We start from the raw sequence: 25714 nt of genomic DNA, 5'->3' as shown, positions 1-25714 counted from the left end.
GGTTGATCTTAAAATTAGCTTCTACTCGTGTCCAGTTGACCTGGTTCACTGGATTATGGGTAGGTTTAGCTGGTGTTTGAGACCGTGGAAGTTCAATGTGAAAGGGAGTCAAGCAATGGTCTGACCAAATTTGGGGGATGGGATTCTGGATTTCCAGAGGGGGAAAGTTGGTGCATATTCCGTCTAGGGTGTGGCCAGCTTGATGGGTAGGCTGTGTCACTGCTTGTTGAAGACTGAAGATCTCCAAGGTATGGAGAAAATTCAATGTATGCGAGCCTGGTACTCGGGCTCAAAAGATGGGGCCGGGTCATTGAAATAAAAATCTCCCAGCGGTGTCAAGAGCGGCACCGGACCCGAAACGAGGACAGGACCAGGGCCGACGTCGTCTAGGGACGACGCCGGGGGCGACACCCGAGGGGCCGGCGTCGGCGAGGTCGTTAGGTCAACCGGCGATGACCCAGATCCGGAATCGGACCCAGTGGGGCCCTGCGGCATCGGGACCAAAGTCGCCGACGGCGCCGGTGCCAAAGCACCCGGCCCGCGTGGGGACCCAGTCGGAACCGCTTGGCCTGAAGCGCCGCGGAACCCGACGGCTGAGCGAACTACCTCATGGCCATGAGGAAGTCAGCAATCTCCCCCCGCGTCGCGTCCTGCCCAGGGACCGGCGGGTATGGGGCAGGCCGCGACACCTGCGGCTTCAGCGGAGCCACGTGGGCGGTGTCGCTCGAACCCCCGGCCGCGTCGCCCGAGCGTCGGGGGGAGTCAGAAGAGCGATGGTGCCTCTTCGACTTCTTGTGCCTCTTACCTGAGGACTTCAAGCCCGAAGAGCGATGACGACTTCCGGAACTGTGGGGGCTCCGGCCCCGCGACCGGTCCCTCGACCTCCTTTCGGACCGGGACCTCGAGCGGCGTGGGGCAGACTGCCGAAGCTCGAGTCGCTTACGGGACCGCTCCCGTCTAGCCTTAGACGTCAGGGCCCGGCAGTCGGAGCAGGACTTGTCGTCGTGTTCCAGGCCCAAACAGTGCAGGCACCGGCGATGGGGGTTGGCAACCGACATCAGTCGGTTGCAGTCGGCGCAGGGCTTGAACCCGGGCATCCCTACCGGCACCGTCGGAGTCGATAGACTTCGAAAAATGGATCAAAAAGGATCTCAAAAGGTTAGTCAAAAAGTGACTTGGGTACAACTTTTTCCAGATCTGCGCTAGCTGGCGCGGAAAAAAGAAGAACTGATGTCAGCACGCGGAGGCGGCGTCTAAGTACTCCGACGACGTCATCACGGCGCCCACGACGCGGACAACGGACATGGAGCCGCAGACAACGCCTACCGACGCGCAAGGGTACTGCTACACAAAAATTTCCGGATCCAGTCTGACGCCTGGGGATATTCTAAGGTGAGGAATCTATCACTAACGTGTCTCTTTCAGATTGGCCACGCTGTAGGAAAGTGGGTTTCTGTTGCAGGAACCCCCCCACTTTTTGCCTGATGACTGCACTTTTCCTTATGTGTGCCCTGGGTCCCTGCCAATCAGGAACCCAAAAGCCTAAACCCAATTGGCACCTCTGCCCACAGGTAAGCCCTTGGTAAATGGTACCCTAGGCACCCAGGGCACTGACCAGAGAAGGCCCCTAAGGGTTGCAGCATTTATTGTGCCACCCTTAGAGGCCCTGTACCCTGACGCACAAAGCCTTTGCAGGCGGAGTGTTTTGGTGCAGAACTAAACAGAATCGACATGGCACACATCCCTGTGTGCCATGCCCACAAATACACTGCCCTGGCACACATCAGTCACCCCTCTAGCTGGGTGCACTATGCCAGTGGTGTGGGCACAGGTGAATGAGTCCTGTGCCCCTACGGTACCCAGGACCATTCCTGGGCACTGTAAGTGCAGTGATGCCATTAAGAGTACATGGTGCTGGGAGGTTGTCATTACGAACTCAACAGCACCATAATGGCTACAATTGGTATCAAACCTCTCCGCACATTAAACCCACACTGATGCCAGTGTGGGATTTGATGTAAAATGCACTAGAGGGCTTCTTAGAGATGCCCCCTGAAACCTAACCAACTCCCAATGTCCTGACTGCGTGGCTACCAAGGCTGCCACCACAAGAAATGCTTCTGGACCCCTGGGTCGAGAGCTTGCCGCCCAGGGGGGCCTGAAATAATGCACATCCTGGGACGAGGTGCCAAGCATCCTCCCCCAGGATGGACAGGGGAAGCTTCAAAGGCATGCCACCTATTGTGACCTTCCCCAGGCCAATTGCTGTACTCAGCAACTGGCCCCCACCGGTTCTGACCCCCACTCTGGCGGGAAGACAGGCGGGAAACCCTAAGTGAGGAAAGGGGGTGTGCCAGCCTCTGCCAACCCCAACCCTCAGGTGGGAGTAGCGAGGTGAAGCATAACTCAGGGCTCCAGCCATCTTGAGGATGGGGAGCCCTGCCAAATCAGAGATATCCTCCTGCCCCCCTCCCACTGGAGAGGAGGGGTGTACTCACCCCTGGACAGGGACCTATTGGTCCCTGCCCTTACCCTACCTGTAACGCCCCTAAATTTAGTATTTAGGCGCACCATGAACCTTCCTTCCTCAGATCCAGATACCGAACCAAGCAAGAAGATCAAGAAACAAGAAGACCTGCCATGCAGCTGCTATGAAGAGGACGACACCAACTGACTTGGCCCCAGCCCGACAGGCCTGTTGACCCTCGAACCTGCTCCTGCTGACACCCCGGCGCTTTCAGTGGTCAGCAACCTCAAAAACCACAGAGGACCTGACTGCCTTGTGACTCTACCAAGACTGGGACTCCCACGAGCAGTGGTTCTGCTCAAACAAGCAACACCCCTAGTGCCAGCCAGGAACCGCGAATTCAGCACACTCTCCACCCGCCGAGCCCAGCCTGTGCCTGAGTGGACAAAGACCACGAGGACGCCCCCCCAGCGATTGTGACCACGAATCCAGTGCCCAAGGACCCTCCTAGACGACCCAGAAGCCACCGGCAGCCTCACAACAAGGGTCCCCTCCAACTGCAAGATTTTCTGACGTCAAAAGACACCCCTGCACCTGGGGCCCCAAGGCCCCCTGTGCCCAACTCCTGGGTGCCTACCTATCCTCCAAGATCCCAAATTACCTCTCGAAGTGGTGGTTGCACCTGAAGAATCTCAGTTTCTGTCAACTTTTAAAATACAATAGTATTATTTAAAAATCACAACTGTAACCAAAACACTTTTACTCAACTGTTTGCAGATGTCCCAGGACTAAATCTAGAATCCAGTCCTGTGGTTAGAAAAGTAATCCATAAAATAATTAATTGCATTTAACTAGAAATTCCCATTGAGCTCAATGTCACACTGTGTTTGAAACTGTGTTGCCTATTGCAACAACTGTAACTATTGTACTCAAAGTCTATTGCCTATTTGAAAAGTTTTTAACTAAAGTAACTCATTCTGAGAAAGAATATTTTAATACCCATTGTTGGTATTAAAATAAAATAACTATATATTTTTCTATACAAACCATTGGCCTAGAGTTCAGTTCTTGAGGGTGTGAGACCATTTGCTGACTGAGTGTGTACATCAAGTGCTTCACACTGTCCTCTGATACTGCCTTCCTGCTCGACCAAGCTACCACAATGGAGAGTAAGGTTCTATCTAGCTTCAGCCTCGCCATACCTCTGGGGACTGTGGACTCTGTGCACACTGTACCTTACTTTGGTCCAGTATATACAGAGCCACTTTCTTACACACGCCCCCTACAAAACCATATATTTAATACACAATATAATATGTCCTATTGTTTAGAAGCAATCTATCCAGCTGAATTTTCATAATCGAATAATGTTTCAGACATTCTGTAAAAAAATTCTTAGGAAACAGTTTCAGGTTAAAAACAAATGCACCTCTCCTCAAATGCAAGCATTTCATAAAATGGTTTCACTTACTGAAATATGGTGAGCATACATAGGCCTCGAGAGAAAAAATGCAGCATCGTGAGGTGTATGAAAATCATTGCAAAGGACATCTATTGAAGGCACACGCTTGATATAATCCTCTGTGCTTAAATTGGATGCTAAAAACCCACCAAACTGCACCAGCGTATCATGACACTAAAAGGAAAAAGTACAATAAATTAGAGCCCCCAAATTTCATCAATTCAGATTATTGCACTAATAGATATCTGAAAAACTGCATTATATGTAGCAAAGCAATGAAAAATCAGCCGGCATATGTAACAAACAAGACTTTTTTGACTACTACTCTTCAGATTACATTTTGCCTCTTTAAATGCATACCTCAACATACACCAATCTGATCGGAACCCAAAACTTGGTTCAAATGCAATAAATTATGAGGGTTATCCAACTTACCTTCACTTGCCAGGCAAATTCCGAGTATTGTCCAGAGTGATGAAAAGTCACTTCTTTTGTGGGGGATACTCTATATTACCTACATATTCATCACTAAGTGAATCCTTTCAGGCCTAGACTAGATGCAGAAGCTTGATATAGTTAAGTCTTGCTAGCAGGTGGTGCATTACCACTCAACTCTAGCTCTTCCCTGATTGAGAAGTCACAGAGCCATATAAGGAACCACCCAGCAGGCAGACACTAGTTTCTATTCTTCATTCTATGTCTTTATAGGTGGAGACAGGGTAAAAAAAAATCCAGCATGGGAGTGCAGAAGAAAATAAGTTACTTACCTGTAACTTTAGTTCTCCGGTATTAGAATCTGTCATAGATTCACATGCTTGAATCATTCCCAGGCATTGAGATGGGAGTCCCCGGTACATCAAAACAGCACTGCAAAGCTAGTACAAACTACAATAAATAGGCCTAGGCCCATTTCAATTTTGTAACATATCCCTCTATTCTTGTAAAAGAGACCAAAAGAAGTTCTTAGCCAATCAGAACAACCCCATCTTCTAGAAACCTCCTGAGGGTACCTCAGACATTAAGATTGTCGTAACACCAGTAAAATAAATTTAGCCATGAATGTCTCAAAGGTTGAGAGGGAGGAGGGTGAGTCACATGTGAATCTATGAAAGATTCTAATACTGGAGAACTAAAGTTACAGGTAAGTAACTTATTTTCTTACCTTAGTATTGGAACTTTCATAGATTCACATGCTTAAATCAGAGTACTTAGCAGTTAGAGGCACATTTTTGTTCAAATTCTCTCTGAATAAAACATATACAAGATAAAGAATAAAAGGAAAAAAAAAACTTTACAGTATAAAATCTTAAATTTCTACTAAAATGCAAATGCTACTTACCAGTATGCATCTGTTCTTGGCATGTAGGGCTGCTGACATTCATATCTGTGCATAGATCGCCGCCTAGTGTTGGGTCCGGATGATTGCACATTGTTGTCCTGGAAGAGTCTTCGAAGTATCACGAGATAGGTGGCTCCTCCCCTGGACTACAGTGCGCATGGGCATCGCCTCCATCCCCAGATTGTTTTTAGCCATTGGCAGAGATGGAGTGAAGTAAGTGAGTGATGCCTATGCTGCGAGCAGATATACGAACACATATATATATGTATGAAGACTGCAGCTGCTACAGGCGCCGGGGAGGAGGGTGGGCGATATGAATGTCAGCAGCCCTACATGCCAAGAACAGATGCATACTGGTAAGTAGCATTTGCAGTTCGAGGCATGTGGGCTGCTGAATTCATATCTGTGCATAGAATACATAGCAGTCCTCCCATTATTGGCGGCCGCCCGTGCCAGCTGCAGCAGTCTGAAAAAGTGTCCTGAGAACAGCCTGACCAACAGCTGCTTGCTGTTTGGAATGCACGTCTACACAGTAATGTTTAGTGAAAGTATGTGTGGTAGACCATGTGGCTGCTCTACAGATATCTTCTAAGGGAATATTACCTAAGAAAGCCATAGAGGCCCCCAGCTTCCTGGTGGAGTGGGCTCTTGGTGGAATTGTGAGAGTGCGCTTGGCCTTAGCGTAACAGATCTGAATGCATTTTACAATCCACCTAGCGATCCCAGCTTTGGAGATAGCGTTTCCCTTGTGGTGTGAGGCAAAAGCAACAAAAAGTTGCTTGGTCTTACGAAAATCTTTGGTCCTGTTAATGTAGTACATTAAGGCTCTTTTAACGTCAAGGGTGTGGAGCATCCGCTCCGCCAGCGACTCTGGGTTCTGAAAGAACACTGGCAACTCAATTGTTTGATTCATATGGAATTGAGATACACCTTGGTTAAGAATTTGGGGTTATTGCGGAGCACCACCCTGTTAGCGTGTACTTGGAAGAAAGGTTCTTGGATGGTGAGCGCCTGCAACTCGCTAACCCTCCGTAGCGATGTGATTGCTACTAAGAAAGCCACCTTCCAAGTCAGAAACTGAAGCTCACAAGAGTGCAGTGGCTCAAAGGGAGGACCCATCAGCCTAGTAAGAACCACGTTGGGGGTCCATTCCGGAGCTGGTGGTGTCCGTGGTGGAATGACCCTTTTGAGTCCTTCCAGAAAAGCCTTAATAGCAGGGACCTTAAAAAGTGATAGGTGTTGCCTATTCTGGAGGTACGCTGCCATTGCAGACAAGTGAATGCGTATGGAAGAATACGCCAAGTTACATTGGTACAGGTGGAACAGGTAACAAATGATGTTCTGAATGGAAGCATCTAGCGGGTCAATATCATGGTTTACACAGTAAACGACAAACCGCTTCCATTTAGCCGCATAACAAGCTCTAGTAGTGGGCTTCCTTGCCTCCCGAATGATGTCCATGCAATCGGGGGGAAGATTGAGGTAGCCGAACTCTAGGACTTCAGGAGCCAGATCGCCAGGTTGAGCTGTTGCGGATCTGGGTGCTGAATGTCGCCATGGCTCTGCGTCAGAAGGCTGGGAGTGAGATGAAGCCTTTGATGCGGTACCACGGAGAGTTCCAGAAACGTGGTGTACCATGGTTGCCGAGCCCACGTTGGAGCAACCAGGATGAGAGTCATCGAGTGCTGCCTGAGCTTGCGTGCCACCAGCGGTATCAGAGGTGCTGGGGGAAAAGCGTACGCAAATCTGCCTGACCAGTTCATCCACATCGCATTGCCCTGTGATTGCGGGTGTGGGAACCTGGCGGCGAAGCTTTGGCATTTTGCGTTCTCCCTTGTGGCGAACAGGTCTATCTCTGGATGACCCCACTTTTGGAAGTACGGTTAGAGTACTGATGGATGTATCTCCCACTCGTGCATTTGATGGCTGTGCCTGCTGAGCAGGTCCGCCATCTGGTTGTCCTTGCCCGGGAGATGCTCTGCCATGAGGAAGATGTTCCTCTGAATGGCCCACTTCCACATGCTCTGAGCCAGATGAGACAGCTGCGGAGAGTGTGTGCCTCCCTGCTTCTGAATGTAGTAAAAGGCTGTCATGTTGTCCGTCCGGATCAACACGACCTTGTTGCACAGATGTACTTTGAACGCCTTCAAGGCCATGAAGATTGCCATCAGTTCCAACACATTGATGTGCATCTTCCTTTGCTGTAGTGTCCATAGTCCCTGCACTGTGTAGTGGAGTACATGCGCTCCCCATCCCTGGAGAGAAGCGTCCGTTGTCAGGATAATCTGTGGCACAGGCTCTTGGAATGGTCGGCCCTTGCAAAGGTTTTGTGGATTCCACCAATGCAGAGAGTTGTATGCCCGACCGCTCACCAACACTAGGTCTGTCAGTTGCCCATGAGCCTGAGTCCACTGACGTGCTAAGCACTCCTGAAGCGGACGCATATGTAGTCTCGCGTGCGGGACAATGGAGATGCAGGAGGCCATCATGCCTATCAACTGCATGAACACTTTCGCTGGAAGCGAGTGTTGAGGCCTGAATCGTTGGATCAGCGTTTGGATACTGGCGATTCTCACTGAATTTGGCTGCGCGGTGGCTGCCAGAGTGTTTATCGTCGCGCCCAGATACTGTCGTACATGGGCGGGCTGGAGATGGGATTTCGGGTAGTTCTGAGAGAATCCCAGATCGTGCAGGAGATGAATGGTGCGGGACACGTGGTCGGCGCACTGCTGTTCTGTTTTTGCCTGAATGAGCCAGTCGTCCAGATAAGGGTAGACGTGGACGTTTTGGCGTCGTAGATGCGCCGCCACAGTCGCCAGGCACTTTGTAAAGACCCTTGGCGCTGTGGTGACCCCGAACGGCAGAACCCTGAACTGGTAGTGCTGGTCCTGAATCGTGAATCTGAGATACTTCCTGTGGGAAGGATGCAGGGGGATATGAAAGTATGCATCTTTTAGATCCAACATAGCCAGGAAGTCCCCCTGTTGAAGCAGAGGGAGTACCTGCTGTAACGTGAGCATATGGAAGTGCTCCGAGAGAATGTACCAGTTGAGGGGCCTGAGGTCCAGGATGGGCCTGAGGGATCCGTCCTTTTTGGAGATTAGAAAATACAGAGAGTAAACCCCTGTTCCCCTTTCCTGCAGTGGGACGAGCTCTATTGCCCCTTTTTGCAGCATGACCTGAACTTCCTGCTGCAACAAGTGCAAGTGCTCGCCGGACATAGGACGGCTTCTTGGAGGTATGTTTGGTGGAGTGGAAGTAAGTTCCAGACAGTAACCGTACTGGATAAGAGACTTGACCCACCTGTCCGTGGTGATGGATTTCCACGCGGGCAGGAACTGCTGGAGCCTCCCCCCGACCGGTGTGTGTGGTCGGGGGGCAGTGACAAGGCGTCACTGCTTGTTGGCGGTGGTGGACCTGGAGCTGTTGTTTCCACGTCTCCTGCCTTTGATGTTGTTGCCTCTGTAGCCACCTCTACCCTTGTTGGTGCATGAGGTTTGGGTATTACTTTTATAATACTGTGTGGACTGCGATGCCTGACCCCTTGAGGTGCCTCTGGTATTGGAGCGGCGAAAGGAACCACCCCGAAACTGCTGAGACTGGAGGGCCCCCATAGACTTAGCAGTGTCTGTGTCTTTCTTCATTTTTTCCAGTGTCGCATCCACCTCAGGGCCGAACAGGTGGTCAGGATTAACTGTTTGGTTCAGGATGGTTGTCTGTATATCTGGTTTGAAACCTGATATCCTAAGACATGCATGTCTTCTCAGCAACACACTAGTGTTGATTGCCCTGGAGGCTGTATCAGCCACGTCCAGCGCACATTTGATGGAAGCGTTTGTGATGAGCTTTCCCTCCTGAATTAACATTTCCCCTGCCTCCTTGTACTGGTCAGGCAAGTGTTGCAGCAGTGTTTCTAGGGTGTCATAATGAGCCCTATCGTAGCGTGCAAGTAGGGCCTGCGTGTTTGAGATACGCCAAATATTAGCTGCCTGCGCAGCAATCCGTTTCCCTGAGGCCTCAAATATTTTCGACTCTTTGTCTGGGGGAGGAGCGTCACCAGTGGTCTGCGAGTTCGCCCTCTTGCGTGCGTTGGATACAACCAAAGAGTCCAATGGCAAGTGTCCCTTGATGTATGTTGGATCCGAGGGCGCTGCCTTATATTTTTTGTCAATGCGAGGATTGATGACACGCGCCCGAGTGGGCTCTTTGAAGACCTCAGTCGCGTGCTTTAGCACTCCCTTGAGCATTGGCAGTGTCTTGACTGACTTTTCAGCCACTGAGAAAGTGTCAAACAAAAAGTCCACATCCACAGGATCCGAATGCAGCTCGACATCATGGTTAGCTGCAGCTCTCTCAATCAGAGAGTTGAAGGCTGCCGAGTCCTCCGTCGGTGAGGTCTTTGCCGCAAAGAGCTGCGGTTCCTGACCCGATTGCGGGTCCTCTGGGTCGCCCCCGGCAGACCAAGGTTCATGTTCCTCCTCCGGATCCGAGTACGCCGGATAGTTGTACTCAACCTCCTCATCGTCACCATCCCCTGCGTTGGAACGCGTTGGCGAATGTTCTAAGGCTTGTGGAGATGCAGGCTCTATCGGGGCCAAAGTACCCGCAGAATCCTTCTTGTTTTTGAGAGGAATACGAAAATGTTCCAACACCGGCTCCGTGGTGATTTTCCTCTTGAGGAGAGACAGTTTTCCGGTATTGGCGTCGATGATGACCTCTCGACGCTCTTCCTCTGCAAGTGGCTGGAGCCGAGGCTTCGACACCACCAATGCCGCTTTGGGCGTCGACACCTCCTTCGAGGGCACGCCTGCCCCATGCTTCGGAGCGAAAGCCTTTGGCGTCGACTTCGGCGGCAGGGTAAAGCGGATAGGCGTCTGCGCCTTTGTGGGCTTCGGTGTGTGCTTCGGCACCACATCCCCTGGATCGGGAACCACAGCGTCCTTCCGAATCCGTTGCAGGGACTCCGCGACCTTTTTCGTCAAGGCTGGAGAGGGCTTGACCGGCTTGAGCGATCTCCCCGAGTCGGGAGTCGGGTCGGCGAGAGGCACCGTCTTCGGAGCCGACACTTCACGTTCCTTGTCCCCGACGGGCGGAGCCGTGGAATCTCCTTGACGCTTCTTCGAAGCTTTCTTCGGGTCATCGACCTCGACCATCTTCGGCGCCGACGCGGCCGCGTCGGTCGACTTCGCCTTCGGCGTCGACCCCGAGGCCCTCAGGTCGGCCATCTTGGCACGGCTCTTCAAGTCGGCCATTTTGAATTTCTTGGAAGTCGATGCCTCCACAGCCTTCTGCACCAGTGCAGCTTTCACTTTCGGTTTCGAAACCGGAGGAGTGGATCCCAATGGCTTTACTTTCGTTTTTGTTAACGGGAGTGGCGCATCCGAAATGTCCGTGACCGGGCCCGGAGGCGGGGCTGCTGGACTAGTAACGAGGTCTTGGGTAAGGCCCGAAGGCGATCCCTCGACCTGGGCCGCATGAAGGGGGTTGACCCCTGAGTCAGTCCGGGGATGCTCTTCCTCCGAGCTATCCCCCACGGTGGCAATGGCCCCATCGTGTCCCCTACCTCGTCGCCGGCTTCGTCAAAGTCCTCGTCTCCCGCGTCGTAGGCATCCCCTTCAGACGCGGGGCTAGAGTCCGAAACCTGTAAGACATCGTCGTCTTCAACAAATTCTTCGAAGATGTCGTCCGGCGGGGGCGCCGGGGCTGCCGATAACTGGGCCTGGAGTCTAGCGGCCCGACGAATCTTGAGAGTCTTCTTACACCGGAACTTCGAGCAGGCCATACACCTGGCCTCATCATGGTCCGGTGACAAACATTTGTTGCACACAGGGTGCACATCGAGGTGTGAATACTTGGAGGTGCACACCGGGCACCTTTTGAACGGAGTTCGTTCCATGTCTGGAGCGTCGAGTAGGCCCGTCCGCGCCGAGAGCACGCGGATAGGTAGCAAGAGTTCGGAGCTGAGAACAGACAAAAACCCGAACGAAACTATACCGACGCCCAGCCTAAAGACCTTTTGGTCTCGAGTTAGAAAAGTTTTACAACTATCGATTCCGACAGAGGGAACCGAAACACATCCGAACCCAATGGCGGAAAAAAACAATCTGGGGATGGAGGCGATGTTCATGCCCACTGTAGTCCAGGGGAGGAGCCACCTATCTCGTGATACTTCGAAGACTCTTCCAGGACAACAATGTGCAATCATCCGGACCCAACACTAGGCGGCGATCTACGCACAGATATGAATTCAGCAGCCCACATGCCTCGAACCAAAGCATTTAACGATGGGGATCAGAATAGAGACAAGGAATATGCTACTTACCAGTATGCATCTGTTCTTGGCATGTAGTGCTGCTGACATTCATATCTGTGCATAGATGGCCGCCTAGTGTTGGGTCCGGATGATTGCACATTGTTGTCCTGGAAGAGTCTTCGAAGTATCACGAGATAGGTGGCTCCTTTCCCGGACTACAGTGCGCATGGGCATCCTCTCCATCCTCAGATTGTTTCTCGCCATTGTGGCAGAGATAGAGTATGATACAGTAAGTGATGTCCATGCTAGAGATTAATTCTAAGTGCTACAGCTGCGACAAGCACCGGGGAGGGGGGCGGGCGATATGAATGTCAGCAGCCCTACATGCCAAGAACAGATGCATACTGGTAAGTAGCATATTCAGTTCGAGGCATGTGGGCTGCTGAATTCATATCTGTGCATAGAATGTATAGCAGTCTCGACCTTAGCGGTGGTTGCCTGTGCCAGCTGTAGCAGTCTGAAATAGTCTTGAGTACAGCTTGTCCTACAGCTGCTTGCTGTTTGGAGTGTACATCTACACAGTAGTGTTTGGTAAATGTATGTATGGTTGTCCATGTGGCTGCTCTACATATTTCTTCTAGAGGAATGTTTCCTAGGAAAGCCATGGATGCCCCTAACTTGCGTGTTAAATGCGCTCTTGGGGGAACTGTTAAAGTGCGTTTAGCTTTCTGATAACAAATCTGTATGCACTTAACAATCCATCTGGCTACACCTGATTTGGAAATGGGGTTGCCTTTGTGCTGTGGTGAAAAGGCAACAAACAGGAGAGCTCTTTTAACGTCTAGTGTATGTAGAGCTCTTTCTGCCACTGAATCTGGATTTGGGAAGAACACTGGCAGTTCTATTGTTTGATTGATGTGAATCTGGGATACCACCTTTGGCATAAATTTAGGGTTTGTACGTAGCACTACCCTATTTGCGTGAATTTGGATGAATGGCTCCTGAATAGTTAGGGCTTGCAGCTCATTAACTCTTCTAAGTGATGTAATCGCCACTAAAAAAGCCACTTTCCATGTTAGAAATTGTATTTCACACGAGTGTAGAGGTTCAAAAGGTGATCCCATCAGTCTGGTTAGAACCACGTTCAGGTTCCAGACAGGTGAAGGTTGGGTGTTTTGGAGGAATCACTCGTTTGAGTCCCTCCATGAAAGCTTTAATAGCAGGTACTCTGAAGAGTGAAAGGGGCTGCCTGTTCTGAAGATAAGCTGCCACTGCAGCTAAATGTATGCGCATGGAACTGTAGGCTAGATAGCATCTGTGTAAATGTAACAGATAACATATGATGTTTTGAGTTGATGCATCTAGCGAATTTATGTCATTATTGTTACAAAATAGGACAAATCTTTTCCACTTTGCCGCATAGCATGCTCTGGTCGTAGGTCTTCTTGCCTCCTTGATAATATTCATACAGTCAGGAGGCAGATTTAGGTAAACAAACTCTATGACTTCAGGAGCCAGATCACAAGGTTCAACTGTTGCGGATCTGGGTGCTGAATGTCTCCATGGCTCTGCGTTAAAAGACTGGGTGTTAATCGCAGCCTTTGATGAGGCACCACGGAAAGTTCTAGGAACGTGGTGTACCACGATTGCCTCACCCACGTTGGAGCAACTAGGATGAGTGTCATTGAGTGATGTCGCAGTTTGGGTACCACTAGTGGTATGAGTGGGGCTGGGGGAAAAGCGTACACAAACCTGCCTGACCCCTTCATCCATATCACATTGCCCTGAGACTGCGGATGTTGAAACCTGGCGGCGAAGCTTTGGCATTTTGCGTTTTCCCTTGTGGCGAACAGGTCCATCTCTGGGTGACCCCACTGCTGGAAGTATGGTTGTAGCACTGAGGGATGTATCTCCCACTCGTGCATCTGGTGGCTGTGTCTGCTGAGCAGATCCGCCATCTGGTTGTCCCTGCCTGGGAGGTGTTCCGCCATGAGGAATAGGTTTCTTTGAATGGCCCACTTCCACATGCTTTGCGCTATATGTGATAACTGTGGAGAGTGTGTCCCTCCCTGCTTCTGTATATAGTACATGGCAGTCATGTTGTCCGTCCGGATCAGCACGACTTTGTTGCACAAATGTACTTTGAACGCCTTCATTGCCATAAAGATTGCCATCAGTTCCAGCAGGTTGATGTGCATCTTCTTTTGCTGTGTCGTCCATAGTCCCTGCACTGTGTAATGGAGGACATGCGCTCCCCATCCCAGGAGAGATGCGTCCGTTGTAAGCACTATTTGTGGTACAGGCTCTTGGGACGGTCGTCCCCTGCAAGGGTTTTGTTGGTTCCACCAATGCAGAGAGTTGTATGCGCGACCGGTCACCAACACTAGGTCTTTTAATTGTCCTTGAGCCTGGGTCCACTGCCGTGCTAAGCACTCCTGAAGCGGACGCATGTGTAGTCTCGCGTGAGGGACTATGAAGATGCAGGAGGTCATCATGCCTATCAACTGCATAAACACCCGTTCCGGGAGCGAGTGTTGAGGTCTGAATTTCTGAATCAGTAATTGAATGCTGTTGATTCTTGCCGAGTTTGGCTGTGCCTTTCCTGCCAGAGTGTCTATTGTCGCTCACAGGTACTGTCGTACATGGGCGGGTTGAAGATGACACTTTAGGTAGTTTAATGAGAATCCGAGGCTGTGTAGGAGGTGAATAGTGCGGGACATGTGGCTGGCACATTGCTGGGCTGACTTTGCTTGGATAAGCCAGTTGTCCAGATATGGGTAGACGTGAATATGCTGTCTCCGTAGGTGCGCAGCTACTGTCGCTAGGCACTTGGTAAACACCCTGAGGGCCGTTGTCACCCGAGAGGCAGGACCTTGAACTGTTGTGCTGATTCTGTATTGTAAACCTGAGATATTTCCTGTGTGCCGGATGTATCGGTATGTGGAAATATGCGTCTTTTAGGTCTAGTGTTGCGAGGAAATCTCCCTGACTGAGTAATGGTAGAACCTGATGAAATGTGAGCATGTGAAAATGTTCTGACAAGATGTATTGGTTTAGGGGCCTGAGGTCCAGTATTGGCCTGAGAGACCCGTCTTTTTTGGGAATTAAGAAGTACAGCGAGTATACCCCTGTACCCTGTTGTTGTATAGGTACGAGTTCTATGGCCCCTTTTTGCAGCATGCTGATGACCTCTTGCTGCAATAAGTGCATGTGCTCTGCGGACATAGGACGGTGCCTTGGGGGTATGTTGGGTGGAGTGGAGGTTAACTCTAGACAATAGCCGTACTGGATAAGTTGCCTCACCCACCTGTCTGTGGTTCCCATCCTGGCAGGAACTGCTGTTATCGTCCCCCGACCGGTGTTACATGGTCTGGGGGCAGTGACAAGACGTCACTGTTTAGTATTGGCGGAGGATCTGGTGTTGTTATTCCCTCGTCCTCTGCCTTTGTTGCTGTTGCCACGGTATCCACCTCTATTGTTTTTATTATAGGTGGTTTGCGTGCTCCCTTTATTGTATGGCATCTGCTGAGATGCCTGGCCTCGTGTAGCTCCTCCGTTACCGGAGTGACGAAAGGAGCCTCCTCTGAATTGTTGTGAATGCAAGGCACCCATAGACTTGGCTGTCTCTGTGTCCTTTTTAATCTTTTCTAACATTGTGTCCACATCAGGACCAAATAAATAATCAGGGTTCACAGGTTGATTTAATAATGTGGTTTGAATCTCAGGTTTGAACCCAGGGCATGACACTTGTATTGATGGCCCTGGCTGCGGTGTCTGCTGCGTCTAGCGCACATTTAATGGATGCGTTAGATATGAGTTTTCCCTCTTGTATCAGTGTTTCTGCTCCCTCCTTGTAGACATCAGGCAAATGTTGTAGCAGCTGCTCTAGTGTGTCATAATGAGCTCTATCGTATCTAGCTAATAGGGCTTGTGTATTAGAAATTCTCCATATATTAGCTGCTTGAGCAGCTACCCTTTTTCCAGAAGCTTCTAATATCTTGGACTCCTTGTCTGGAGGAGGAGCATCACCAGTGGTTTGTGAGTTGGCACGCTTACGAGCATTTGATACCAGCAAGAGTCCAATGGCAGCTGTCCCTTAATATATGTAGGGTCTACAGGCGCCGGTCTGTATTTTCTTACGATTCTGGGGTTAACAACCCTTGCTCTTGTGGTTTCCTTGAAAATGTCTCCTGCGTGTTTAAGGACACCTTTCAACATTAGCAATGTCTTGGCTGATTTCTCTGAAGTGGCGAAAGTGTCAAGTAGGAAGTCCTCTTCAATTGGGTCAGCATGCATTTCCACATCATGGTTGCGTGCTGCTCTTTCTATTAATGCGTTAAAAGCAGCTGTATCCTCTGTTGGGGAAGTCTTGACAGGATAAGAAGGAGTGTCAGGAATAGTCTGTGACTCCCCCGGGTCAACAGGGTCTGTCCAGACTTGAGTCTGGTCATCCAGATCAGTGTCCACAGTGTAATTAAAATCTTCATTGTAGCCATACTCCATATCCTCATTAGTGCGTGTGGGTGAGTATGCAGAAGTGTCTTGGCCATGGTACCTTACAGTCTCAAAAAGGACAGGTGATGTGGAAGAATCCCTTTTCTTTTTGAGTGGAATTTTATATGTTTCAAGAGGATTTTCTGATCTGATCTTCCTCTGATAAATAGTAAGTCTGCCAGAGTCGGAGTCTATATGTAGCTTTGACTGCTCATCATAGGAGGGCTCTTGGTACACAGTGTCCTAATCTAGAGAATGACTCCTTTTCCCCATTGACACCTTCTTGGACGTTTCGATCCCAGTTTTCGGATCGAACGCCTTAGGCCGTGCAGTCGGGAGCAGTCCGAATTGTATCGGTGGCATAGGTTTTGTAGACAGACTGACCTTCTTCGGGCCGGCGTCGTTATTGATCCGACCGACTTTGTCTTTTCGCCAATATGTTTTTGGCCTTGCGCCGACTTAGGCGCCTGTTGCGTTGGAGGCGCGCTCTTCTGCCTCGACTCGACGTGCTCCTTCGAGCCGCTATTGGACTTCGGCTCGAGGCCTTTGACGAACTGTGGCCTGTTGACTCGTTGCTTCGGATCGAGAACCTTCCGAGACTCGAGTCCCTTATTTGTGTCGCTGTCCGTCGACGTCGACCTCGCCGGATCGACGTGCTTGACCTTAGTCATGGACTTCAGCGTACCAATCTTCGGTTCGACACCCCTTATTTGTGACCCCGCTTGGTCGTTGACACTTTTTTTCTTTGTCGGATCCGATGGATTTGAACTCTTCGATCCGAAGACTGTCTCCAGCAGTTTTGGTTTCGTTTTCGACTCCACAGCTTTCGGTTTCGATTTAAGTAGTGACTGGTAATGTTCGACCGATGGCTCGTGTGATATATTCTTAGCCGGGCCGAGACGCGGGGCTATAGAATGTTCGTCATGATCTTGGCTAAGGCCTTCTGGCTTGACCTGAGCCCTTGGAAGTCTTTCAGAGTCTGTTCCGGGCCCCGTACCCACTGTTGGGCCTGGTTCATCGCTCGAGTCGTCATAGACTGCTCCGATGGCTGATGTGTCGTCCCTTACCTCGACGACGTTTTCATCCTCTACGTTTACCTCATCGTCTTCATAATAGTATGAGTCATGTTCCGAACCGGGATCAGACTGCTGTTCTGGATCCTCAGTCTCGACGACTTCATCCTCTTCATCAAAGATATTCACCGGGTCGGGCGCTGGCTTCGTCATCGTCTGCCTTGCTGCGCGTCAAGTCTAAGCGTCTTCTTCGACCTGAATTGAGCACAAGTTAGACAGTTGGCCTCATTGTGCTCCGGAGATAGGCACTTGTTGCACACCGGGTGTACATCGATGTGTGGGTACTTAGGATTACAAAGGGGACATCGTTTGAACGGGCTCCGTTCCATCGACGATCGGGCCTCTGGTGTCGAAAAGGCCACGCGGCTCTCTTCGACGTCCTGCTCGAAAAGAACTAGAACAAAGTACTCGGCACCTATCGAAATAACAATACCGACGACCCCGAAGGCCTTTTGGCCTTTTGAAAAGTTTCCGAACTTGAGTAAAGAAAGTACATCCGAACCCAATGGCGGGAAAAAACAATCTGAGGATGGAGAGGATGCCCATGCGCACTGTAGTCCGGGGGAGGAGCCACCTATCTCGTGATACTTCGAAGGCTCTTCCAGGACAACAATGTGCAATCATCCGGACCCAACACTAGGCGGCGATCTATGCACAGATATGAAGCAGCACACATGCCTCGAACATAAGAATATCCATACCTATGTAAATATACAACTTCAAATGCACTTAATGTGGATATTAGAAAAGAAATGAATGGAGTAAGAAAAATAATACAAAAGAATGTGTGAGGTTCCTAGGAAGGAAAGGAAGGAGGGATGAAACAGAAAGCTCACCATCATTGAAACAGGTTCCTCAGGACCGCTTGGCCTATTACTGTATCACTGCAAACCGAAGATTCCAAGCAGTAGTGCTTGGTGAAGGTGTGGACACTCTTCCAGGTTGCGGCCCTGCAGATCTCCTGGATAGGTACCCCAGCAAAAAGGGCCATTGAGGAATACACTGTTCCAGTGGAATGTGCATGGACTCTCCCCCGGCTGGGCTTTCTAGCCGCTAGGTGACAGTCCTGGATGGCACATGAAATTCAACGTGCAATGTCGCATTTAGAGAGGGGATAGCACTTACAAGGAGCACTATATGCCACAAAGAGTTTGGGTGGCTTTTGGAAGCGTTTAGTTCTGTGGAGATAGATTTTCAAACAGAGCTGAATGTCTAAAGAATGAAGGACTCTCTCCACCGGGGTTGTTGGTTTGCAGGAAAAAAGTCTTAAGGACCAGAAGTTCATTCAAATGAAAGTTTGATGGAACTTTATAGAGATGAACTTGTGGTTGATACGTGACATTACTCTGTCATCTTTGAAATGAAGAAAAGGCTCCTGGATAGAGATGTTCTACATTTCACCAACGTTTCTAGCAGAGATCACATTAGGGTGCCAGAGTGGTGGAGAAGATTTGACTGGAGGAAAAAACTCTAAAAAGTCCCTTCATTAACTGTTTGATCATTCTCGCTGACCATAAAGAAGGGCCTGAAGATGTTCTTCTGAAACGAGAAATAGCTGCGAGATGAACCTTAATAGATACGTGAGCTGGACCAGCTTTGGCCACTGAAAGGAAGCAAGGAAGAATCTCATGAGCTGAAGAACAGAAAGGGGTAAATGCCCGATTCCTGGCAACAGAGAAAAAACCTCTTTCATTTCATTTGATTTGTTTTATTAGTACTCTGAGCCTGGGCATGAGAAAGAATGTCCTTACACACTGTGGATAGACTCATGTGATACAACTCTGTGCTCAGGAGCTATGCCGCTAATCAAAGTGATTTGGGATCCGGATGCAGCACTTGAACCCCCAGACATCGCCATTAGCGATGGAATGGGATCCAAGAAAATAAGCCGTCTCTCCCAGAGAAGAAGGAGCCCTGTGTACCAATACTGGCGTGGCCAAGATGGAGCCATGGGGATCATCCTGCAGAGCTCTCCATCCTCATGAGTAGTCTTGGCAGGAGAGGAATGGGAGGAATAGCGTAGGCAAAGGCACCTGACTATTCCATCGAAAATGCATTCCCCAAGAATCCTTGATGGTGATGTCAACTTGCGAAGTACCAGCATTTTCTGTTCTCTGGTGTTGTGAATAGGTCTATCGATGGCTTACCCCACAGCCGAAAAATGCTGTCCAGAGTTTCCTGATGCAGTTTCAATTCATGGCACGCAGACCTGAGCCTGCTGAGAGTATCTGCTGTTGTGTTGAGATTCCCAGGAAGATGTCCTGCTTTTAGTGAAACCCCATTCTGCATCGCCTACTCCCAGATGCTGTGAGCTTCCAATGACAACAGAAGGGACCTTGTGCCTCCCTGCCTCCCTGTTGACATAATGCATTGCGGTTGTTAATGTCCGTCCTGATATGAACCTATGAGTTTCTTATCCTTGGAAGAAATGCTTGTAGGGATAAAGAATTGCTTGTAGTTCCAGCAAATTGATGTGGAGAAGACGATGCTGCTGCTACTAAAGGCCACAGATTTGAAGATCTTGTATGAAAGCTGCCCATCCCTCCAGAGATGCAACTGTGGTTATTACTTGTAGAGCCGGGAATGCCAGAAAAGAGACCTTCTGAAATGTTTTTCTGGTGGGCCCACCAAGAAATGGCTTATAGCATCAGCGGAGTTACCCATGTATGTATGTGTCTTGTAAAGCACACTGCTGCCCTGAGGCGTTGTGGCACTGTAGACCGCTGGGGAACCTGTCCTGGCTATCCCTGTGAGATGGTCCCTACTGGGTATCTCCAAGGTGAAACCAGGCATCCCCGGCGAATGTGGGGTGCCGTTGTAGAGATGAGGCAAGCTAATGCCCAGAGTTGCTGAGTGTGATCCCTGGTTAGATTAGGCACCGAGGCGAGAATTATCGAGTCCGCTGACCCTGGTCCACGACCTTGCCGCGTCGGGAATTGAACCCCGGTCCCGGGCCGTTCTCTGCTTCCGGGTCTGCCGCCTCTAACCAGTGAGCCACACCACTCCACCTAGATGATATTCTCGAAGGACAGGCTCACCTGGCGCTATTGTAAGTCCAGTTGTTCCTGAAAGGGCACATCCTCAGGTGGCAGAAGGTAATCAAGGGGATGCAGGATGATAATGACCCCAGGAGGGACTTGTAACAGCAAACTGAAAGTGACTTTTTTCTTAGGAAGAGCTGAACCACAGTCATTAGTTTGGCTTGTCGTCCAGTGATGGAAAGGCTTTGTTGAGAGACGTGTCCAATATGACTCCCAGAAAAGTAGTGCTTTTCGTTGGGTGAAAGTTTTATTTCTCCTTGTTTGGGGTAAGCCCCAGACTTTCGAAAAGACCTGTGCAAGCTGTCGCTGTAGATCAGGCTGCCGCCATGGAAAGAGCTTTAATCAGCCATTCGTCCAAGTAAGGAAACATCTGGTGATGTTACCTTCTGAGGAATGGGCCACTGGGGCCAGACACCTAGTAAATATCCTTGGCACCGATCTTAGGCCGAAAGGCAGAACTTTGAATTGATAGTAACTTCTGGCTACAGTGTAGGTCTAGAGCAGCCATGACAGCTCCTAAATTAAGAAGCAGTAGTATGTCTTGCAAGTAAACCATGCAGAAGGACTGTTACTTGAGATAGGTGTTGAGCGTCGTCAGGTGTAAGATAGCTCGGCCCTTTATTAAAACCTTCTGTACCAAAAGGAACCGGGAGTAGAACGCTTTCCCTCTCTGAGATGTCGGAAATGGTTCTAGTGCCTCTTTTTGTAGCATCAGCCGGCCTTCTAGGCGCAGAAGATGTAGTTTCTACGTCGCCTGTAAGAGAGATGGAGTGGATGGTGGAAGTTGAATACACTCCAATGTATGGCCAAACTTGTTGAGCACCCATTCATCATTTGTTAACTTTTGCCAGTTTTGGATGTACAAAGAAATTCTTCCCCTCACAGGCACCTGCTGTAGGAAGATGGCTCTGTATATAATATACCAAAATGAGGTATAGTGTGCACAGAGTCCAGTGGAACCCCAACAGTAGGGAGAGGTAAAAGTGGATAGCACCATACTCTGTTTTTGTGGTAGTGTGGGAGAGCATTAAGGTTTTTTAAGAGGTTAGTGTTATGCATTTGTTATACACACTCAGTTAGCAAATTATGTCACACGCTCAAAGACTGAACTCAGACCAATTTTGTTTGTATAAAAATATTATCTAGTTATTTTATTTCTAGAACCAAGCCAAGCCTGGTGCATTTAAGTGAAATACAATTTCTTATGCACTGTTTTACAATTGAATAAAGGTTCAAATGCAGTTGAGTTTTTGAGATTACTTTTGAGTTACTTGGTAAGGAAAATGCTACTTACCAGTATGCATCTGTTCTTGGCATGTAGAGCTGCAGAGTCGTACTCTTAGCAATAGATCGCCACCTGGTGTTGGGCTCGGATGATTGCAGGTTGTTGTCTTCTTGGAAGAAGCCTTTGTAGTCACAAGATAGGCGACTCCTCCCTTGGACAATACTGCGCATGGTGATCGACTCAATCCTCAGATTCTTTTTCACCATGATGGGAAATGATGGAGTTAGTAGAAGTAAATGCGTGTGCATCTAAGTAAGATGAGTACTGGAACGGATACAAGTCCCGGGAAGGCGGGTGGGTGTGTACGACTCTGCAGCGCTACAATCCAAGAACATTGCTTGCATCCGTTGCAGCATACTGAAATAGTGTTTTAAGGACAGTTTGGCCTACTGCAGCTTGCTGCTTGGCTTGCACATCAACAAAATAGTGTTTAGTGAAGGTGTGTATTGTAGACTATGTTGCTGCCTTGCAAATGTCCTCTAGTGGTATATTTCCTAAGAAAGGCATAGAGGCTCCTAGTTTACGAGTGGAGTGCGCTCTAGGGGGAACCGTTAGTGTACGTTTAGCTTTTTGATAGCATATTTGTATACACTTTACAATCCATCTGTCAATTCCTCCTTTAGAGATGGGATTGCCCTTGTGTGGGGGGGAGAGAAATATACAAATAGTTGTTTTGTCTTTCTGAAGGATTTAGTCCTGTTTGTGTAGTATAACAGAGCTCTTCTAACATCTACGGTGTGTAAAGCACTTTCTGCAACAGAGTCCGGTTTTTGAAAAAACACTGGTAACTCTACTGATCGGTTAAGGTGAAAATGGGTAATGACTTTTGGCAGGAATTTAGGATTAGGCCTAAGAACCACTTTGTTAGGATGTATCTAAAAAAATGGCTCTTGTATTATGAAAGCTTGTATTTCACTAACTCTTCTGAGAGAGGTGATGGCAACAAGGAAAGCAGTTTTCCATGTTAGGAATTGCAACTCACACTTGTGTAAAGGTCCCATACGTCTTGTAATGACCACGTTTAGGTTCCATACTGGAGCAGGTGGTAACCAAGGTGGGATTATTCGTTTTAATCCTTCCATAAATGCTTTGATTGCAGGTACTCTCAATAGAGATAGATGTTGCCTATTCTGTAAATAGGCTGCAATTGCTGCCAGATGCAGGCGTATTGAAGAGTACGCCAAATTGGACCTTTGTAGGTGTAGAAGGTAGCAAATAATATTTTGGATGGAAACATCCAGTGGATCAATGTGATTATTGTTACAATATATTGCAAATATTTTCCACTTAGCGGCATAACATGCTCTGGTAGTGGGTCTTCTAGCTTCTTTAATTATGTTCATACAGTCTGGTGGTAGGTTTAAGTAACCGAACTCGAAGACTTCAGGAGCCAGATCGCCAAATTCAGTTGACTTGGTTCTGGGTGTCTTATTTGTCCATGGTTCTGTGTTAACAGGGATGGCGTGAACCGTAATTTCTGATGTGGAACCAGTGAGAGATCTAGTAGTGTGGTGAACCACGGCTGACGTGCCCATGTGGGAGCCACTAGTATTAGTTTGAGAGACTGTTGTCTGAGCTTGCGTACTACTAGTGGAATGAGTGGTAGAGGCGGAAAAGCGTACGTAAATCTGCCTGACCAGTTCATCCATATAGCATTCCTCTCCGACCGTGGGTGTGGAAACCTGGCGGCGAAAGTTGGGCATTTTGCATTTTCATGGGTGGCAAACAGATCTATCTGTGGATGCTCCCACCTTTGAAAGAATGGTTGAAGTATTTGTGGGTGTATCTCCCATTCGTGAATCTGTTGTGACTGACGACTCAACAGATCTGCTATCTGATTGTGAATTCCTGGAAGGTGTTCTACTGTCAGGTGTATGTTTTGAAGAATGGCCCATCTCCAAATGTTCTGTGCAAGCTGGGAGTTGCAGAGAGTGTGTCCCCCCTGTTTTTGTATATAATACATGGCTGTCATATTGCCCGTCTGGATTAGGACAGCTTTGTTTCGTACTTGTACCTGAAACGTTTTGAGTGCTAGAAAAATTGCTAACAGCTCTAGATGGTTGATATGGAACTGTCTCTGTTGGTTGTTCCATTGGCCTTGTGCGGTATAATGCAAGAGATGGGCTCCCCATCCTGCGAGGGATGCATCTGTTGTGAGCACTACTTGTGGAACAGGGTCTAGGAACGGCCGTCCTTTTGTCAAGTTTTTGGTGTTCCACCATTGCAGAGAGTGATATGTACGGCTGTCTACCAACACCAGGTCTGTGAGCTGACCTTGAGCCTGATTCCACTGTTGTGCTAGACATTCTTTTAATGGGCGCATTTGCAGTCTCGCGTGAGGAACTATGAAGATGCAAGACGCCATCATCCCTATTAGTCTCATGAACACTCTGGCTTGGAGAGACTGCTGGTGTTGAAAAAGGGAGACTAAGGACTGAATGCTCTGTATCCTGGCTTGACTGGGGCACGCTAGAGCTGTAGATGTGTCTATGGTAGCTCCTAGATATTGATGAACGTGCGAAGGCTGTAGGTGCCACTTGGTGTAGTTTATTGTAAACCCTAAGTCGTGCAATGTCTGAATGGTTTGTTTTGTGGGTTGTACACACTGGTTGAACGATTTTGCTTTTATGAGCCAATCGTCGAGGTAAGGGAAGACATGTATCTGTTGTCTTCTGAGATGCGCTGCTACTACTGCTAAGCACTTTGTAAACACTCGTGGTGCTGTTGTGACTCCGAATGGAAGGACTTTGAACTGATAGTGCTGTCCTTGTATGAAAAACCTTAAATACTTCCTGTGCGCAGGATGTATAGGAACATGAAAATAGGCGTCCTTTAGGTCTAGTGTTGATAGAAAGTCTCCATGTTGTAGTAGTGGGAGTTATCATGTGAAAATGATTTGATTGTATGTAATGGTTGAGCGGCCTGAGGTCGAGAATTGGTCTTAGTGTCCCGACCTTTTTGTGAATTAGGAAGTACAGGGAGTAAACTCCTGTTCCTCGTTCCTCTAAAGGAACTACTTGAATAGCATCCTTTTGTATAAGTGCTAGAACTTCCTGTTAAAGCAGTTATATGTTCTGTGGACATTGGACGCTGCCTGGGTGGTATGTTTGGGGGGGTTGCTGTGAGTTCTAGGCAGTAGCCATGTTGGATAATCTATCTTACCCACCTGTCTGTTGTGATGGAATTCCAGACAGGTAGGAACGGTGATAATCTGCCCCCCACAGGAGTGGAATGCTGTAAGGGAGGCAGAGGGAAGTCACTGTTTGGGAGTGGAAGAGGAGCGGTTGTTGTTATTATCTCTACCTCTTCCCTTAATATTGTTGCCTCTGTATCCTCCTCTAAAGTAGCCTTTGTTAGAGGAGGTCTGTGTGTGCGTCTTAAAAGATGTTGTGTCTGCGCCGGTCTGCTTGGAGCCCCCTCTATAAAAGGAGCGGCGAAAGGAACTTCTAGTCTGTGTGGATTGTAATGCACCCATAGACTTAGCTGTGTCCGTGTCTTTCTTCATCTTTTCTAGTGTGCTGTCTACTTCCGGCCCGAACAACTGGATCTGATTGAAGGGCTGGTTCAAGATGGTAGTCTGAACCTCTGGTTTGAAACCTGAAATGCATAAGCGCGCATGACGTCTGAGTATAACACTAGTGTTGACTGCTGTGGATGCTGTGTCAGCTACACCTAGTGCACATTTAATTGAGGCATTGGATATTAATTTGCCTTCTTATAAGGGCTCTGCTGCCTGATCTTTGTATTGATCTGGGAGGTGCTCCATGAGTTTTTCTAGTTGCTCGTAGTGAGCCCTGTCATAGCGTGAGAGTAAGGCTTGTGTGTTTGCTATGCGCCATATGTTTGTTGCCTGCACAGCAATTCGTTTCCCTGATGCATCAATAACTTTAGATTCGTTGTCAGGCGGGGGCGTGTCACCAGAGGTCTGGGAATTGGCTCTTTTACGTGCATTAGACACTACCAAAGAGTCTAGTGGCAGATGTCCTTTAATATACATTGGATCAGATGGTGCTGGTGAACAAGTTACTTACCTTCGGTAACGATATATCTGTAAGAAACATTAGTTAGTGTTAGATTCCTTACCTTAGAATATCCCCAAGCGTCAGTCTGGATCCGGAAACTTTTGCGTAGCAGTAGCCCTGCGCGTCGGTAGGCGTCGTCTGCAGGCGTCCCCTGCGGCTCCGCGTCCGTCGTCGGCGTCGTGCGCCGTGATGACGTCGCTGGAGTATATAGACGCCGCCTCCGCGCGCTGACGTCAGTTCTTTGTACACAGCTTTTCCGCGCCAGGAGACGCAGAGCC

The 25714-nt window shown here is 48.9% G+C and overlaps 1 protein-coding gene across 2 annotated transcripts in view; it reads right to left on the bottom strand.

Moving 5' to 3' along the window:
* THOC2 (THO complex subunit 2) overlaps positions 1-25714 on the bottom strand; it is a 1289207-nt gene that overhangs the window by 664256 nt on the left and 599237 nt on the right. For both annotated transcript variants that reach the window (XM_086918507.1, XM_086918508.1), the window contains exon 21: positions 3939-4103. In XM_086918507.1, the coding sequence (XP_086774633.1) occupies positions 3939-4103 (165 nt within the window). The remainder of the gene's footprint in view (positions 1-3938; positions 4104-25714) is intronic.

Source organism: Lissotriton vulgaris, chromosome 4_1 (genome assembly GCF_964263255.1).
Source record: "Lissotriton vulgaris chromosome 4_1, aLisVul1.2, whole genome shotgun sequence".
Classification (NCBI taxonomy): domain Eukaryota; kingdom Metazoa; phylum Chordata; class Amphibia; order Caudata; family Salamandridae; genus Lissotriton; species Lissotriton vulgaris.
The sequence above is the reverse complement of the archived record's forward strand: the minus strand, read 5'-3'. Positions and strand labels throughout refer to the sequence as shown.